The 19,513-nt window shown below is 48.1% G+C and overlaps 1 protein-coding gene across 1 annotated transcript; it reads right to left on the bottom strand.

The window, feature by feature from the left end:
• Positions 1 to 7,822: 7,822 nt before the first annotated feature.
• Positions 7,823 to 18,818, bottom strand: STC1 (stanniocalcin 1). The gene is made up of 4 exons (XM_037371841.1): positions 18,663 to 18,818; positions 16,272 to 16,414; positions 15,042 to 15,253; positions 7,823 to 11,515 (listed from the first exon to the last, which is right to left on the bottom strand). Exons 1-4 carry the CDS (start codon positions 18,778 to 18,780, stop codon positions 11,245 to 11,247), a joined length of 744 nt encoding a protein of 247 aa, XP_037227738.1. The 5' UTR covers positions 18,781 to 18,818; the 3' UTR covers positions 7,823 to 11,244.
• Between the last annotated feature and the right edge of the window lie 695 nt (positions 18,819 to 19,513).

Here is a 19,513-nt window from a genome sequence, read left to right as displayed (position 1 = left end):
GGCGCTGGCTGGAGGAAAGACCCAGATCTTGTGTTATTTCCCTTCGTGCCATTAAAACAGGCGGCAGACACGGCAGCGGGACACCGTCCCGTCTCACCAGGCTGTCCCAAGGCTCGTGGCCGTGCCACGTGCGCGGTCCCACTGCCGAACCAGGGGGTGCGTGGGGATGTCAGTGTGGGGAAGACCCCAGGTACAACCCCGCCAACCCAAGGGGATGTATTTCCTCTGCTCAGCACCAATTTAGGCAGCTCGCCGTGTTTTTCTTAAGACCGGCTCTGCCCATGGCTTTTTTGGAGAGGTGGCTGCTCTAAGCCAGCCCGGCACGGCAGCCGGGGGGGCTGTGCACCCCTTCCCAGCTCTACAATCCTGCCACCACCCTCCCTTTGGGCTGAAGAGGGGGCAGAGCGGTGTCCCCTGGCCCACGTTGGATGGCAGAGCTGCTTTTGAGCCAGCCGGGTGACAAAATGGGCTGACACATTGCCAGGGCGTGGGTGCACGTGGGCTGGGGCGGGGGTGTGCAAGAGAAGAGGAGGGGTAGCCTGGCTCACTTAAAAGGCTTTTAAAAATACGACAAAGTTTCTTTAGATTATTTAAAAGCATCTTTAAAGAGCAGCTGCCTCCTATTAATACTGCTCGGGCTGATAATCTTTGCTTGGATCTATCTTTAGAGCGCTGCCAGCATAAATGGGAGCTGGAGGTGCAGCGTGGGGGTGACGTCAGGCTGCGCGCTGGCTCCGGGGGTGGCCGAACCAGCTGAAAACACATCGGAGCCTCCCGGGAGCAGGGGAGCAGGGAGGAAAAGCAAATAATACCCCTGGTTTTTTGGGGTGGGTTTGGAGAAATCAGCCTTTGGGTTGCTTGTTTGCTCTGAAACGTGTCTTTTTGTGACACTGGAGGTGAACGGGGTGGGGATGGGGACGTGGGTCGCGATGTGCTCGGCTGGCTTAGCCATGAAGTGGTCTAAGCCCAGCCTGGGGGCAGGAGTGTAGAACAGCTCTGATTTTCTTGCTGCCCAGTGCAATCCCCGTAGTGGTACTGGTGCCAGTGACTGAACAAACCACTCGAGTTTGCAGAGATGAGGCTCTGCCCCAGATCAGCCCCTGCTCCTCTCTGCCTTGAATCCAGGCTGGAATAGAGACGATTCCCCGTTTTCAGGTGCCGTCCTTTGACGCAAGCACGGCTTCAAAGGGGACCCTGAATAATTCCACTCTCCAGCGTCAGCGCTGTGGGGGGAAGAGGGTGAGCGGGATCAAAACTCTTTGACTTGCTTTTATTTCCTTTGCTTTCTTAATCGCTTCCTGACAGCCCCGGAGCTGCATGAGAAATCCTCCGGAGTGATGCTGTGCGAGGGCTGACGCAGCTTTCGCCCCGTTCCCAGCAGGGCAGCCGGGGTGGAGTTCCGTAGGGATTGACACCGAGCTTCAGCTTTACCCTTTGCCACGATGCCCAGATCCCAAACTTCTCGAGATTTCATCAACAATTGTCTTAAAATCAAATTGCAGCTGATCTGGGAGCCCAAAATGCCACGCCAGAAGAAAGCATCCCCATGTTTTCTTTCCCGTCGTTGCTTCAATCAAATCCATCCTTAGTTTGGCACAGTCAGACGTATCCCAGGGGTGAACAGGATTTTTGGGAGCTCCGATCTCAGCCGAGAGTTGGGGTGCTGAAGGTGCAGTAAGCTGGGACAGCTGGCTCACTTCTTTTAAGGCATTTAATGGCGATGAACATGGCATGCGAGAAACTTATTACCGTATTAAAACATTTACAACCTCGGTAAGGAACTGCCGCCTGCGTGACAAGCAGCCAGAGCACATCAGACCTCTCTGAGCACACATATAATTTACAAAAACCACTGTATTATTCATTCATTCGTATCGTGCCCATCAGCTGAATATCAGGGGATGCTGAAAAAACTAACGTGCCTCTTGCCAGAGCCCGGCCACACAGCGGGATACGTGCTGCTCCCGCTGGCCTTTCGGTCGATGTCCAGCAAATTGCTGGAAATTCAGGTTTTGCTCTTTCTATGGCAAACAATGAGCTTTTTCTAGCAGCATGACTATCCGAGCAGAGGGTTATTTGCTGTTTTGGTGGCAGATGAAACCCTTAGCTGCTGCAAAATCGAGTAGGAGATGGTAAAGCTGAGCCGGGCACCAGCACATGCGGGATTTCTGTGACACTAATGTGACTTTTTTGGCAGTGCTTGGATGTGAAACTGGGGAGAGATTGCCACCAGATGCTCCTGACAACTCGGTTGCATGTAAATGGGATGTGGGTGGTGGCTGTGGCCCGCTGAGCTGGAGAAGGGCTGATGTCTGGGGCTGGATTGTCTCAGCTGATGCTGATCTGCTTCTCCAGCCTTGCTGAGCACCTGTGAGCTGAACCCAGGGCTTTGCCAAAGTGTCCCAGACAGCCCCACCTGGGGATGCTGGGAAAATCCTGGCTACTTCTGGAAAATTCCTCTGGATGCCAATCTTCCCCCAACGCTTCAAGCAAAAGGTCCCTCGTACTTGATTCTGATTAGTGACTAACGATGGGGCAAGCGTCAGTGAACTCCAAATACACCCCTAGGAAGAATAAAGCTGCACAATGCTGGGAGCAGAGCAGAACGCCTTTCCACACCAGAGGAAAAACCAATATTGTCCTTCTGGTAATCTCATTTTTTCGGCCAGAACCTACCACTCCCCATCCTTAAGGGAAGTTTGGTCCCTGACCTGGGAATCCAGCTCCGGGGCTGGTGCATCTCCCCGGGGGCCCCGTGGGTGGATCTGCCCGGAGCCCTTTCCTCTGATGCAGCGATAAAACATCTGCCCTCTCCAGCTCCATCAATCAAAGCTTTAACCGTGTCAGCGGGGCTCGGGGCTCCGTCCCCGCCAGCACCCGGGCGAGTGACGAGGAGGAAAACGCTCGTGCGTCGTTGGGAGTCCCTTGACTCACCGGTGGCAGCTCCACCTAGCCCGTCACGCACTTCGCCGTGAGCTGTCGGGACTCTCAGCCTCCTCCATCCTTCTTCCTGAGGCCAGTGGCTTTGCCCAAAGGAAGGAAAGGTTTCCCTTGGGCAGGAAGGATCCGCGGCCACGGGGCAGGAGCTGGGACACGGCCGGCGGTGGGGGAGGTTGTTGGGGCAGGGCGAGGAGAGATGCTGATGGAAACTCGTGCGTGGCAGCACTGGAGTGAGCAAAGGTGATGGAGGAATGATAAACCCCAGAAAAGATCTGTATTCTCCTCTTATTGCTCAGATTAATTTCATTCTTTACATTTTCCTCTGTGAGTCGACCCTATGGGGGCCACGCTCTTCACCGTGGCTGTAGGAATAAAGGCGGCTTTAGGAAAAGATCAAAGGCACCTTTTTCACATAATTAGCCACAAATGTGAACTCGAATCCCCCAGATGGACACCTCATTCCCATGAAAATCATGGCCAGCGAATAAAAGTGATTCTAAGACACACATGTGAAACAGTTAAGCAAACAACAGCTCAGAAAAAGATTTTTTTTTAAGTCCTGAAAAAACTTCTCGGATTAATTATCAGCACAGTAATAAAAATAAATAGCTGGGCTCTTTCTGCTGCTTTGGACTCTCTAAATTCCCCAGTTGAGAGCAAAACCATGCTAGGGTTTCGGCATGACCTGCTGGAGATGGCTGATGATTTTATTGAGCCCGGTTGATTACTCCAAGCCAAACAGCACATCGAGAGAAGAGCAGGGATTTGTTTTTGCAGCACAAAACACTCCCAAGCCTGCTGATGAAAAATAACCCTGACGGAAAGGCAAAGGAACCAACTGGAATTTTTTTTCCCCGGCTTGAGAAGACAGGGCAACGCATTTTCCATAAAATTATTTTTCTCTTTAAATAACCATTATGACCAGCTTCGGTTTGTGTGCCTGGACCCTCAGCATCCATCCCGGCCAAGGGAAAGGCTGGAGGGGGAAGCGGGAAGGGGCAGGTAACAGTGACCACCCTTTGCAGCTACAATCCGGGTTATCCCAGCGTTTGCTTAATGATAAAAACGAAGAGGAAAAAAAAAAAAAAAAGAAAAAAATCCCGCCTGTGTGAAAATAATTACGTTTCCCCCCCATGAGCTCATACAGGTTTTACTAGTTTTTCCAGCTGTTGTCTAGAATAAAACTCCCGTGTTTCTCGCAGGTATTTTCTGCCTCAGGTTCTCCAGCCGCTTGCGACGTGGATCCCTCTGTGTTGCTGGGATAAAGAGGTTTACAGCAAAAATCATCTGACGTGACCTCTACCGCCCAACCTGGCCTTTTTGAGGAGGAACCCGGCCTTTGAAAACACAGGTGTGTATGTGAACCAGGTGAGGAGTCGTGGTGTCCTTGGAAAATGCTGATTTATTGAAAGAAGGGAGTTTAGGGGAGCACCTTACCCTGTTGAACAATGTTTTCTGTAAGCTTCCCGCAGGTGCTGAGCATCCCTCCCTTGATCAGGCCTCGGAAAGAGTGGGTTTTGAAGCAGTTACCCCCTCCAAAATCCATTGGTATAATATTTGGCCATTGCTTTACACTGAAATATATATATATATTTAAAATTCCCAGTTGCATTTGTATAGCTCGCTGTCCTGCGACGGCGAGTTCCCCCATTTGCAGCACAGTGACGTCTGCAGCCGTTTGCATTTCTTCTGCCTTTTCCTTTTGTATCTCGCCCATCATGATGGGAACGACCACTGCGGAGTCCATTTGTTTGCATTTTAATTATATTTTTAGCATCCTACTTAATTTATTTTTTTTTTAAACTTCTTTCATATTCCCGGTCGTACTGGCTGAATCATGATGGCAAAGACAATGTCCTTTATTATATTGTGGAAGGGTGGTTTTTTTTTTGGTTGTTTTTTTTTTTTCCTGCTTTTTATTTTTCTACATTCACAGGAGGCAGGAAGCGAAATCTGTTCCCAAATTTCGCTCCCCGTCATTTTGCCCAGTGTCATTCAAAGTGCCAAAGATCACACTCCTCCTCTCCTGCTCTCGCTCTTTCTCTCTCTCCCCCTTTGCTCAGAACAGCAAAGCAAGCAGGAAGGGTGAGGACCAGGAAAATCTGAAATAATTTTCCCCTTGTTTTGTGATAAAACTTAAAAAAAAAAAAGAAAAAAGGACAAGACAAGAACATCAGTCAATCATGTACTTTGGGTCTCGGCCAAATCAAATTAACCCCTGGTCTGTTTTGAGGACGATAACCAGGACTTTACCACACACCAAGCCCTCTGCCGCCACCAAGCTGAGATTTCCTTTCCTCCGACCAGTTTCTGCCCAGGCTTTCCACTGTGGTGGCTGGGCTGTTCCCATTAGACCCCTGCTGCTGCCGTATTTTTTTTTTTTTTCCTAAGTCTGCTGCTGTTTTTCTGGCTCTTGAGAAGTTGTTGGGGTTCAGTAATGTTGTCGCGGTTGGGGACGCCAGGTAAAAATGTCCCATGAATGAAATAAATAGTAAATAACAATACAAAATAACAATGCAAAATAACTAATAATAATGAAAATAATGGTGATGATAATAATAATGATAACAACCCTCCAAGCTGCCTAATTAACACCTTTGCTCTTTTTAAAAGACCTTCACTTGACTCGCGCTGCCTGCCTTACGTGCTGTGTAAATGAATTGTTGCCATTTTTATCTATAGGATATATAATCCCTGCCACGAGGTTGGGCTTGAGTTTGGGCAGTGTAGGAGAAGGTGTGATGCTGCCGTTCCTGATGGAGCATGGTTGATCTCGCTTTGAACCTGGCTGGAGAGTTCTTGTGGCATTTACTCTTTAGGGTCGTGTTTTAGCAGTCAGGGGAGCTAAGGGGGGAAAGAAAACGACCCCCCAACCCCGAATTAGCAGGATTTCTGACAGAATTTGTTGTGTAGAATTATTATCGACCTGTCCAGATTCCTAAGTGACTCCGTGCTTTGGGGTGAGGTGCTTCAGACCAGCAAAATTCCCCAATTCTCCGAGAACAATTTCATTTCAGGGATGTTCTTTGCCAATGACGAAGCCATACGGGTTGAGATTTATGAAGATTTCATATGAATAGTACATTGTATTGCCAGTAATCAGTTTATAGCGGTTACTAATTACAAAACAGCTGTGAAAGCCAGCTTTTGGAAGCGTGGCATCTGTACTATTGCCAAGGCGCGCTTTTTGCAAGAGCAGAGATGGTAGCTGGCTTTGTTTCTAGCAATGCAATGCTGCTAGAAAACGTAAATTTTGGTTGTTCTGGCTAATTGCTGCTTTGGCTTCTACAGAGGGGGGACTCGGGGGGTGTTATTTAGCAGCCAGGGATTTACGGGTGGGTGGGGGGGTGTATGTGTTCAGCAAGCGATTTGGGGATTCCTGGTAACAGGAAAGCAAATCCATTTTTTTTTGGATTTAGGATTTTAGGAAAAATAAAAAAAAATATTTGGATTTTAGGAAAAAAAATACAAAAAAAATGGGAAAGCAAAAGACCTCTGGCGCATCTTAGGAAACCAGACGGGAACTGGTTTCGTATTCCCATGTAAACCCAACTGATTTAATGCTCGGTTATGGCAGTGATGTGGATGCTTCTTAGGAATTCTTCTTGGCTTTTAACCTCTTCATTTGGAGAAAGGAGTTTATGAGAAGGCCAAGGCAACCGGCGGCACCAGGTCACACCAGCGAGATTCCAGCTCAGCTCCTGCTTCCCAAAAGCAGCACCAAGGTAAGGAGGCGGCGGGGGGCTCGTACCTTTTATGAATTAATTAACAGCAGTGAGAGCAGGAGCTCAAGGCCAGGCCAATTCTGCTAGCACCTTGGCCCCGGTTTGCAGCGATGTTCAATAAGAGTTGCTCTGGCTCGTCGACTCTCAATGCCACAAGCCACAGAGGCTTATTTCTTTGCAAAGAATGATAAATTCTAATTTTGATAAGTTACCGTACCTTATTATGAACTTAGCTTTTGACTAAAAAAAGATTTCAACAGGAGCAAAATTTTCATAGCCTCTTTTCAAGGTAATTTCTAAGTTGCTGGATGAAGCAAGAAGGGAGAAGAGATTTTATTTTAATCCAACTGTATCGCCAATCCTCGTTCTTTGGCTCTCTCGGACAAGCCTTACTGTCATGTGGTGGGGGAAACGGCTTTTCAAACTTCGCAGTAGCTTTTGGAGCAGTAAGTCTGAATTAGCCTGCCAGTCTTCCTCTGATGATTATTAAACTTTTTTTTTTTTTTTTTTTTTATCTTCCACTGGAAATTAGAGATTTCCTGAATGAAGTGTAAATGCACATTTACACGTAGATCAAAGTCAAAATCAAGGTATTTTCTTTTTCCTGCAATGGTGTTACGGATGCGTTCATTAAAAAATGGTTCTGCCTGCATTTTGTTATCGGGCTGAATAAGAGACAATTTACAAGGTTAGGCCACTGTCAGAGAGAACCATTACCCGAGCTTTATTAGCTTTATTAGCTTTATTAGCACCGGGATTTACAGCCACTCTCAGGCATCGCGGGGCCCAGGATCGGAGATTTTGGTCAGACCGAGTGTGTTCAGAGGATTATTCTAGTGATGCTCAGGTGGTCTAGATGCCAAAAAGCTACTTTGGGAAAAGTTTACTCCACACTCAGCCCCTTCTACGCGTCCTCCTCCTGCCTCGCTGCCGGAGACGGGGCGATGGACCCCCAACCCCGCATCCCCTGCGCCGACCCCCAGCTACTCAGTGTCCAGAGGAGATGTAAAAGCTACAATGCTCAGCCAAAGGTAAGTGCCACCACCAGCTCATTGGTAGTACAGTCACAGTAAGGGTCAATGGAAGAGTCGGACACGAAACCCCCTTAAATTTGACATTTTATTTCATTGCAGAAGAAAAATCCAACATAGGCCTCATTATGTAATGCATCTTTAATTATAAAAATAAGCAAAGAAAATAACTTGCATCTTTCTCATTACTATGATATGTTTCAAATAACCTTTATATGAACACACTGAGCTTTAAAAATGTAATTTAAACAATAAATAATGACATATACCAGATATGCTCACTGTTTATTCCAGTACTCAGCAAAAAAAAAAAAAAACCAAACCCAAACCAAAAACAACCAAAACCCCCAAACTCTCTCCCCTTCTAAGTATCTTTAAATTATAAATACATAATGCAAATTTATAATGGCACAAAACATCTAAAGTGCAAACAAATCACAATGAGAATCATGCAAACATTTCTAGAGAAGCCCCTCCCCACCCCCGCGAGAAATCATTTTGCAACGAACGCAAGATTAAAAAAATAAAGCATTAGAGATTAAATAAAATGTGAAATAGCTGGACTTAACATCGAGAGTCATTCCCCATCCCCAGGGGGATCTCTCTCACCATTCAAACCATTTGGAACTAGGCATCCTTCCCAGTCCATGGGAAGCACCTCTCCCACCCCCACGTCCCCCTCCCCAGTAAGAGGGAGCTTTAAGCGACCAGCTTAGGCTGGATGGCAAAAGTTAGGCAAGGTGAACCCCAGGAATTAGATGTGATGGATGTGTGCTCGCGGCTTCCTTGCTGCTTCAGCATTGGGGAAAAAATAAAAACCAACCCAACTGATGTTACTAAAGCCTCGGGATGCAGCTGAGGGTCCCTCCGGCACAGGGCACCCATGGGTGCCCCCGGCTGGGCTTTGCTTTGCACAGTCACCTGTGGTCCCAGAGCAAATCGAATCGGGGGGAATTATTTTCCCAGTCATCTCCCTACCTGTATCCAGGGGGCAACAAGCTTAAATTCCTACTGGAAAAAAAAATAAAATTCATTACTACAACCCAAAAGGGCCCCTCCCTGGCCCTGCAAGCGCCTTTATAAACCGTCTTCGGGTTTTTGTAGAAATGGATGCGCAAAGCAACAAGAGAAGCCGCTGGCCATGAGAAGCATCGATGTCCCCAGTGAGCTCTGCTGGTGGAGCCCACTGAGGCCCTGGGTACCCAAACTGGGAGGCTCCATCGCACCGGCGCAGCCATCCAGGCGGTCGGTTGGACGCTGCCTCCAGCCAGGTAAAGACTTTTTTTTAAAAATTATTATTATTTTTCTATAACTCTTGCCCCAAACAGCAATATTGATGCACAAACCCCAGCAGACGTCCCTGTTTTAGTCATCCTCGTCTCCTAACGGTGCAGCGGGAGGGGGGATGCTGTAGGGTGGGAAGTGGCACGTGCGCGGTTCTGGGATCGGTTCCTAAGCGTAAATCAAACTTTCAGGGTCAGGATATTCAAGGGGCCTTTGGTTTTCACCTTGCAAAACTTCCTGGTGTTGGACTCTTATCTACCTGACTGTGATTTAAGAATGAGCAATATTGCATCTTGCTTGCCCTGGATGGCACGATTCAGAGTATTAAAAAAAAAAACCAAAAAAAAAACCAACAACCCTCTACCGTCAGCAACATTTTTTGCTGCTTACAATTTTATGACAGCACTTTTGGGCTACATTTAATGAAGACAGCAATATTAGAAATGCTGCCACTGCATCTGTTTTCAATATATTAGCAGCAAGTTATTGTTTAAAGGCTTTGTGGTTTAAAAAAAAAAAAAAGTTATATTGCTTTAGATTTTGAAAAGAAAAATAGATTCCCTCCTTTCTTAGCTCTCTAACTAGTTGAGCAAGAGTCATCCACTCTGCAGGCAGACTGTAACGGGATAGATTTGGAGCGTGGAGCTGGCCTCGCTGATGGCCTGCCGCAATGTGGCTTTTTTTGGCTCGCCGAAGCCCGGCCAGGCTACTGTGCAGGGCGCTGGGGTGGCCCAGCCGCGCGGCTCCGCTCCCGTCCGCCCCGGCTGCAGGAGAGCTGGATGGCAGGAAAGGCAGCGCCGAGAGCAGCAACGCAGGGCTCCTCTCCAGGCAGGCACGCTGCTTTACTGCTGAAGCTTCAGCGAATTTAAGGATTTCTTTTTTTTAATTATTAATTTTTTTAAATTTTTCCTCCTGCCTCTCCCCAGAAATCAACTTTCTGAAGGCAGCTATGGGATCCCCAGGTGGCTTTTTGTCAGCCATCTGATAATTCTCCCCAGCAGCGCTTGTGCCTGGGCTGTGCTACGTCTCGTGGAGCGAGGGCTGGCCAGCCTGAACTCTTCTTCCTCCCCCCCTGCCCCCCCTCCCCCCGTTTTAATTATGAGACGCTCATTTCTTCTGGCCCTGTAATTTCTGTCCTAAACATTTTTCTCTCTTCCATTATAAAAAGGCCACGGAGTAGAATGTGAACTCTGCAATACAACAGAGATAACTGTTTCCAGGAAAAAAAGAAATAGCTAACTTACAAAACTAAGTTTATGCAATAAAGTTACTATATTCTGCTCCTTTCAAGCAGACTCTCGTGGAATTTATGTACAGTACATGACAGATTTTAAAACTATTTATACCACAGTTAGAGCAAGACCTTTAATACTCTAGTCTTAAGACAGGGTTTGTTTTTGTTAGATTTCTTTTAAAGCTTTAGACAGTTAAATACAGTACATAGATGTTAGCTTTTAAATACAATGCAGGCTTATGTAACCTTCTGACTAGCTTCAGCCATAGACTGGCACCTCTTTTAATCGTTTCCGTAGTACAAAATGTTCTTTTCCTGATTTGGTGTGTGCTGGGGAGGGGGGGGTGGGGGGTTTAGTTTTAACTCATTTTGCTCTGTGGTGCCAGGTCACGGTAACTAGACTCATCCAGAGCTAGCGAGTTTGGTGAATCCACGGGTGAAGAAGAGCTCTGTTGGAAGGGTTAGGACTGCATGACACTAAGAGACCAGGAATATGACATTCATATTCGTCCATGGCCAGCACAGATTCATAACACGAATTCCACCGACATCTTTAGGATGTGCAATAGTTAGTAGTGCATCTATCGCCGCCTACCCGCTTACTACAAGAGAGAATAAGCTATCCTCCTCGGTGCCAACTCTTCAGACTTCACTGGTGTTAGCACTACAGTACATTTAGGGTTCGATGTCTGAAGGCCTGACTACTGTACGGTTATATTTAAGACTAAGATCGTTCAGGAATATCTTTTTTTTTGTTTGTGTGATTTTGTTTTTTTTTTTTTGTGGGGAAGAAAAGAGATGGAGACGTTTTGATGGCAGGAAAGCTGAGACACTGAACACAGACCCATGCAAAAAGTTTTGTTCGAGAGGAATAGAAAATATGAATGACTAAATCTAAAACCAGTTCCTAGTCGTTATTAAAACTAGCTACAGTACACTTGGGTTGGGTGCATTCCTCCTCTAGAAGAGAGACCTCAGCTTTGGTAGCGCTTCGCATCCCTTACACACCCAGCGTGGCTCCCCCGAGGTGTTACGCGCTTTCGGCGGAGCTGCGCTTCGCGTGGGCCGGGACGGACCCCTCACCTCGGAGGTTCCTGAAGTAGAGTTTGAGCTTCTGCGGCTCGGTGATCCGTCTCCTGGCGAAGTCTGCCCGCGGGTGGCCTTGGGCGCAGTGGTCTGTCTGCAGCAGGTGGAAGAGGCTTGCCATGTTGGGGCCAATCTTCTCCATCAAGCTGTCCTTGATGGTGCTGACAGTCTCTTCATCACACTCCAGTAAGCTTCTCACCAGCTTGTTGTAATACCTGCAACGAGAGTTTCCCTCTGTTATGCCAAGGCAGCTCCCAGCCAGACAAAAGAAATAAGGTAAGAGCTGATCTCAAGCCAGGAGAGACCAGTCATTGCAGCAAAACTGTGAGAATCAGAACTTTTCAGTCATTGCAGCAAAACTGTGAGAAACAGAACTTTTCAGTCATTGCAGCAAAACTGTGAGAATCAGAATTTTTAAGTCATTGCAGCAAAACTGTGAGAATCAGAACTTTTCAGTCATTCAGGGTGTGTCCGAAATGGATTTCTGATGTGCGCAATTGTGCATATTCTAATTGCATCTGATGCCCTGAAAATCAGAACTTTTAAGTCATTGCAACCAAACTATGGGAATCAGAACTTTTCAGTCATTGCAACAAAACTATGGGAATCAGAACTTTTCAGTCATTCAGGGTTTGTCTGAAATGGATTTTTGACGTGCGCAATTGTACATATTCTCATTGCATCTAACAAACACCCTGGACTGGAGATGCAGTGCCCATGACGTACGGAAGGAACACAACCTGTCAAACTTCTAGTTCAGTTGTTCTAAATGAGCGGCTGCTCCAGCTCTGCAAGGTCACAGGCTCCAAGCACAAGCGCTTCTGGTGTTACCCTGGTGGGTTGGGAAGAAGGTGGGAGCGAGGAGCTGAGATGATGTAGTAATTGGCATCGATGTGTGTTTTACTTGCTGCTAAACCACCTGACTTTCTAGAGCTTTAGGGAGAAAAGGAACTGCATGTTTCCAAGAGGCAGATACTGCCCGTCGTCAGACAGGCTAACGGACTAAAGAGGCCACCGGTCGGAGCTGGCACGACCCCTCCTATGAATGTGTCCATCCCTGTGGCACCAGCCCCTTTTGTCCCTCTCCCTTCCCCTGCATGCACAGCCTTTAGCAAGAAGAGAAGCAAGCTCAGTCCACGTCAGAGCCTGACAGATGCCCGTCTTCCCTGGGGACAGCTCTTCAGGACATACAATCGGTTGTCACGTCCAACAAGCTGACCATGCATTAAATCACAAGTGAGGACCTTCTGCTTTGCCCTGTTGCGTGCCTGCCTCCTCTGCAGCCTGCTGCTCCCTTTCTGCCTTCCAGCAGCCTTGAAGCGCACGTTCCTCGCTCACGGAGGGAGCCAGGAATTTGTGCTGATCTGTTTCCCCAGCGCTGCTTGAGCCAAGAGGAGAAAACAGTGCTCAAAGGGACGATGCTCCACGGGGCTGAAGCTGAACCAGCGCTGGGAGAGAGCAAAGCTGGCCAGTGGGACCTCACGGTACGAGAGCATCTTCCTAGGGAGTGAAGGCTGGGAAACGAGGAGCAGTCCCATAGCCGCTGTGCCGCTTCTGCCTGAAAGGACAGCGGGGAACTTATTTTAAGCCTTTAAGGTCACCGTGACATTTTTCCACGGGAGCAGAGAAGAGAATAACCTGCAGGTGGAGGAGGGGAAGGAAGAGGGAAATGAGAGTTCACATTCAAACCCTTTCCTAACTCTCAGCTCTGGCCTTTAGAGCAGCCAGTGGAGGTCAGGTGAGGTTAGAGTTTCTGCCGCACTTCAAGTACAAAAGGACCAGGCTTTGGCACGCTGAGGCACAGCTCGGCAGAGCTAATGTTAAGGTCTGAAGTGTGCACGGTAGTTGATGCTGAACACATCTGTGCGAGCCACGCAGCCAGCCTAAACCCGTCCCAGTCTACCGGGACAGGGGAACAGATCCTCTCCGCCTTCCTCTGCCGCGCTGCCTCCACCTCCTTCACGCGAATCCAGCTCGGCCGTTTCCATCGCTGGAGCTGCAAGCCAACAGCTCGCTAGGGCCTTTCGGGAGCTCGACTGGAAGCAAAAGCAACAAGGCTTTCCTCTCCTCCTGCTCCTGCCATGAGATTAAATCGCAGGAAGATGCTATGACCTTTAACTACTTCCCCTCAGTGTCCCAGGCCAAGTGGCACATTCTTATTCTGTGGCTATGTTGGGACAGGGGCTGGGAAAGCAGGATGCTTTAGGAGACCTTAGTGTAAACTATTAGCTGGGAAATCCTGCTGCTTTTGTTACTCAACATGGCATAATATCCTCTGGCTTCGACGAGGGTTGGCGGCTGGGGGGGAGGGGTTCCCTCTGCCTCAGGAGACAGCGGCTCCGGTTCAGGCTCAGCCCTCTGAAGAGGAACATCCCCAACACGTATGACACTGCTGCTGCTGCTGTCCCTGCATCCTCCCTCGCTCAAGGGTCCTCCCTTCGCCCCGACACCCCTACAGCCCCACCAAGGGCTGTTTAACTCTGCCGACTATCCCATCAACCCGAACTGCTCTTTCAGCCTATAAAACACTGATGTGACGTGATGATGATGATGATGAAGTGCTGCCTGTGCCTCATCCCAGCCCTTGGGGGAACACTGAAGCAAACCTCTTCCAAATTTGCTAGGGGGAAAGACACACAAGTATAATTTTCGCCTTCCCACAAGTGTAATTTTCTGGCTAGAATATGTACAATGGAGTTTTCTGTAACAAATTTGTGCTGCAGAGCTGCAGCATCTACATATCACTTGCATGCCTGTCCCAGGACGGATCTGGAAGTTGAAGATGCTTCTAGATCAAATCAAACAGCCACCCCAGAGGAGCTGTAGCACTTGCCACAGCCAGCCAACATGTTAAATTGCAGCTTGGTCTGCTTGCACTCTGATTCTAGAGCATATTTACTCAAAGTGTTCAAAAAAGATCCCTTTTATCCCAATCACAAGACTCAGCACTGATTGTTCCAGGATATAGAGGAAGCCATCCCTGCCCTTGCAGCGTGACTGTGCAGACTGCAGCAGCTCCCTGAAGCCTCTCTCTGTCCCTTGTCCTTGGAGGATGGGGACAGGGCGGTTCTGTGCTCAGATAAAGGCACCGGGAAGCAGCGTGATGTGCCCGTTGCTGCAGGCAGCCTTGGCTATCAAGAAGGAACAGGGGTGAAGACAACCCTAAAAGGGACTGTTAAGAACACCAGGCTGTCCCTAGAAACATGAACTACTAGATCACGGCAGAAGAAGGTTATAGAGGAGCCTGTTTGCTGGTTCCCTTTAAACTTTCCCAGTCCTTCCCATTCCCAGGGTAAGTCAGTTTGGAGGGGCCACACAAACCTGAGGAAGGGGATGGCAGCAGGAGTGAAGCTACAAGATGCTGAGAAGCTCTTAAGTGCTCAGCACGCCAGAGATGCTGTATTAATGGAACCGGTTTGGTATTTAGAAGCTCTGATTACCATTACACCGCATTCAAAGGAGAAGAACTAACACCGAAACAAACTCCAGGCTTTGAAGTCATGTATGACTGGTTAATTTTATGATTCTCCCCTGGAGATGTTTATAAGTGTATTTCCCAAAAAGAGAATCCAAAGAATGCTGGTAAAACTTAACAAGGATTTGAAAAAGGCAGAGAACATTACTTCGGATAAGCTACATTAGGACCTGCAAGAAATTAATCAACTTGCTGCCTCTAATTTCTTTCCCCGTGCTGCCCATTTTTTCAGTTCCTGCCTTTCAGCTGAGGAAAGCTCCACGTACCGGTTTGAGAACTGATTTGGAAGCTGGATAACCTCCGTGATGGCTTCAGGATTTCGTTTCGCAATGCCGCACATGTCCAGCTTGCTGTAGCACTCCTCTTGCACTTCGGAGATCATTCTTTGGAACGTGGAGCACCTCCGGATGGCAAGGAACACCTTGGACGTCACCCCATTTGCAATGCATTTCAAGCTTTCTTTCACAAAAGCTTTTCCCTGGAAACAGAAGGAAAAAACTTAAAACTGCAGCAGATTTCATAGAAAGGGATGTATTAGCAGGTATTCCGCTGTGGCTGGCTTCTATTAATTACCCTTGCTGCAATTAAGGACCTGCTGGAGGTCCCTTACCAATCAGGGCAGGGAATTGGACCCTAAATGCTGGCGATTACCACACAGTTACGGTTCACAGTGGTTTCGGTTGGGATGCAGGCGGTCCAGGGAGAACAGCAAGCTCCCGTTCCCAAAAGATGTAGGCAATGGAAGCCGTGGCGTGAACAGACCCAAAAGCGCCAGCACCAGAGATGGGCCAATTCTGCCCTCCGGGAGGGGGCTGGACCGCTCGCTGCGTGCCAGCGATTTAACACATCTGGTTCACCAGACCTCAGGATGCTTTAGGAGTTTTTAGGTTTGTCCTCGGGAGTGAGAGCACAGGGAACACGGGGGGTGCGCACGTTTTGGGAAGAAAGTAGGAGGAAAGGGGCCTTGGCAGAGCCACAGCCCTCTGATATTATCCTATTTATTCTGCAGCGAGTGACTGCAGCTCCGGAGAGGCTGATCTGGCCGTGCATTCCCAGGCCTGAAGACTTCCAATTCAAATCCCAGCCCTGTGCCAGGTCACACAGTCAGAAGACTTACTTTGTTAGAAGAACGTTTATATTTCCTCCTGAAGAGGAAACTTAGCTCTCCGCCCCACAAAACGCTCCTTGCCAAGTCCTCACACGTAGCATACAGTATGTGGAAAATGTACCGTAGAAAACAGCCCTGAAGGATGCGTTCGGAGCCAAAAAACCAACACCACGGGTCAGAGGAGCAGCTGAGCAGCAGGAAGGGCTGCAAGCAAGGAAGGGTTAAGCCTGCGCAGACCCCATCTCCATGAGGACAGAGAAATTAAGGCATCCGTTCAGCAAAGCCCATGTTTTAGGACTCGTTAAAAACCCTTCATTGAATCAGGGCATGAAAAGGCAGCTCTAACGGCGAGGTATTATTCTCGTCCCCTTTATACTCGTAACCGTACCTGAGTGTCGAATTTAGCAGCGCTGTACAGGAAGGACTTGCAGATGTCGTACATGCCATCCGTGTCGCACGTGGAGTTCTCCAGGCAGGCGAAGGCCCCGCAGCCCACCTGGAGGGCACTGTTCAGGCAGCGAACTACCTCAGCTGCGGAGAGAGGCACAGGCACTACGTCAGCCCCGCGCTGCTCGCCCTTGCCCCGTGCTGGAAAGCCCTTCTCCGGCGCAAAGTCACGCTCAAGCAGTAGCCTCGTGGCTTTTGGGGACCGGAGGGAGAGGTGAGGAACTTCCCCGCAAAGGGATTCATTGACCGAAGTCATGCGAGAGAACGAGGAACAGAGATGGCAACTACCAAACCCTTCCACTGGTTACATCGGGTAGTCCCTGGCTAGATGGAGACCTATAGGTCCATCCCAACCTCATGCTGACTGCATGCACTTCCAGCTTTCTCCAGAGCTCCTCTAAAGAAGACCAAAGCAATGAGGCTGAGCCCATGGGGAGCTCTGGGCGGCGAGGTCTCCTCCGCGGTCCTGGACCAACGGGAGGTCGGAGCAGCTTGGCAACACCTGGCTCACAAACCTCCTCAGAAAATGAGACTGAAGTGACGGCGGTTGCCAATAACCTGCACTTACTGCGAGGCAGCGCTGGGTTTGCTGGCGCTGGAGCTACCTCTGCTTTTCTAAAAAGCCTAACGTACCTAAACCTACAATTTTTAGCTTGCGTGTCCATTAGCAGTACTGCAAAGGACTTGCACGAGCAGCTTGGTGCTAAATACTGACCTGGTACCCAGCAGCTTGCAAGCATAGCCAGGAAAGGTCGTATTGCCAAAGATTCGCAGAGACAAGGGGCATTTGGGCAGAGAAAGTTCAGGTAATGGAGCTGACCATGTATAATTAAAATCGTCGAGGCAGCAGTCAGTCTGAACAGGAGGGTATCCATGTCATCCCGTCTTTTTTAGTGCAGATACTATGCATTTTAACAATGAATCAGCAGTATTGCCACATGATTGCCCTGAAATTAGTAGGGATTAACCTTTTTTTGGTAAGATGAACATCTGTCCCCTTATGTGGCTGTGCAAGGCATATTCATTACTTTTGCAGATCGTGTTACCAGACATTCTTTAGGAAAGAAATGCAAACCCAGCGTCTCCCATCAAAATCCTAGGTGTGGGAAAAGTGAGGATTTGCATTTAGTGGAAGAGAACACACCTTATTAAGAGCTAAGTTGTAGCCTAAAGACGTATCTATAGAACTAGGATCTTTACAGAAAAGAGGAGAGAGAAAAAAAAATTAAAAAAAAAAAAGAATAGTCACCCAATTAACCCCTTCTCGTTCTCCGCTCTTGCTTACGTGCCTGAAGGGAGAAATATTTGGTAAGATCATCCTCTCCCCAGTTCATAACCTCACCATCGCCCAAGTCATTCCCATAATTATGTTTCCACAGGTTCAAATTATAACTTTGCTTTCAGCAGACTTAGTATGCATTAAGCTTTTATTGTTTTAGGCACGGTGCAATAGTGAGACCCTATGTTTCTATAGCAACCAAATACAAAAGGAAATTGAGCAAACACCCTAGTATAATGCTGCAGAGCCTTGCAGATCTAAAATAAGACATCTGTTAATGAGCTCCAAATTAGAGACCTAATATCTTTTCAGTATACTAGAAGACAGATTTTTAATTTCCATTGTTCAAGACAATGTGTCCAACTTATCTAAGCATCTATAGTGCACAAAGTAGACACATCCAGAGATGACTTGCCAGCGATTTTTTTTTTTTTTCTATCCATTGTAAAAGCAAGTTTGCTAAATGTCACAATCGCATTTTTATGGTACCATCTAACTGATAGCAATCAGTTTTTTTGAAAATAAATGCTAGCGGTGGACAGTTTCTAGGTTACTGCGTTCTTCAAAGTCGCATATCTCTCTCCCCCTCTTTGAATAGACAGATGTTTGGCAGAACAATGGTTCAGACAAATTTCCACGGATTTTATCAACTTCCTAAAAAGCAAGGAATTTAACACCAAAGTATGATTGCAATTGGAGAAGAGAGAAAGATACATGCAAATAGGGGGTGGGGGGGTGAGGTGGGGGGGGAAAGTACATGGAACTCAGTAGGTGGGGGAGGAGGAGAGAGAAGGGATTGCATCCTGCAAGCAGATCACACACCGGTTCCCTGACCCAGCTCCTGAAAGGAAGATTTCTTCTCCAGCTACGCACCAATATCCTCCTTAACCAGACCCTTAAATTAATATTTGCTCCTACCAGCAGTTATAGCAAAAGAGAGGAAAAAAAAAAAAGAAAAAAAGAAAAAAAAAAAAGAAAAATCAGCAGTAGAGATATCTGAAACAGTTTAAGACATCAGGGTTCAGGCTGAAAACCCTCCTTGCTGGGTGTTACCTGAGTTCTGGGCTGCAACCCTGGGTTTCCTGGGGCTCACAGAGTCATTCTGTTCAGCTTCATAGGATGCAGACGCACTGATCACCAGCAGCAGGAGCAAACCAGACTTTAGGAGCATTCTCTGACAAGTTTCCGCTAAGTGTGGTTTTTTTTTTTTTTTTTTTTTTTTTTTGGGTGGCTTTTTTTTTTTCTAGTTTGGAATTTTTTTTTTTTTTTTATATATATATATATATATATAGTGTATGTGCGTGTGTCTTTCTCTCCTCTTCCACTCCGGCTGGAGTGAGGCTGTGGATCCGGCTGGGAGCTCCCGGGTGGAGAGAGGCTGGATGCTGGCGAGGCTGGGGGATGCGCAGCCTGGCCCCTCTGGCTGCTGCTGGCTGGGGGACCAGCGTGGCGAGGGCTTTTATAGCCGCCCTTATCGGTCCCCCCGCGGGCTGCCGAGCCAATCGGCAGGCGCTGGGCAGAGCCAACGGCTGCCTGGACTCATTCAAGCCCCACAAAACTGCAACTTCACAGGAAGAATATTTTCCAGCCCATTAAAAGTACCTGCCAAACAACAAGCACCCAAAAGTTAAGCGGCCGGCGAAGCGGGAGGGGAGGGGGGGCACACACACGCCGGGACTTCCGAGGGATAATTGAGCTGAAGGAAATGACAGGGCAGCCCTAAATCATCCCCCAGCCCACCACCACCACCACCATCACCTGCCCTTTAAGAAAAGCTATTTTTTCCCAGCCCTTTAGCAGTTATCCCAGGGTTCCAGCAGCTTGGAAGAAGGGAAAGGGGCATTTTGTACGGGGGCGGGGGGGTGGGGTGGGGCTGGTGGCCAACCCTCAGGCGGTGGGTCAGC

This window comes from Falco rusticolus, chromosome 20 (genome assembly GCF_015220075.1).
Source record: "Falco rusticolus isolate bFalRus1 chromosome 20, bFalRus1.pri, whole genome shotgun sequence".
NCBI classification, from domain to species: Eukaryota; Metazoa; Chordata; class Aves; order Falconiformes; family Falconidae; genus Falco; species Falco rusticolus.
The sequence above is the reverse complement of the archived record's forward strand: the minus strand, read 5'-3'. Positions and strand labels throughout refer to the sequence as shown.

What these genes read in the sequence shown, in the direction of transcription:
- STC1 (XM_037371841.1), bottom strand. Translation starts at nt 18,780, where the DNA reads ATGCTCCTAAAGTCTGGTTTGCTCCTGCTGCTGGTGATCAGTGCGTCT. An exon ending in CTGCTAAATTCGACACTCAG is followed by an intron (nt 15,254 to 16,271) that starts GTACGGTTACGA and finishes TTCTGTTTCCAG; the next exon opens with GGAAAAGCTTTTGTGAAAGA. An exon ending in CCAAATCAGTTCTCAAACCG is followed by an intron (nt 11,516 to 15,041) that starts GTACGTGGAGCT and finishes CTCTCGTTGCAG; the next exon opens with GTATTACAACAAGCTGGTGA.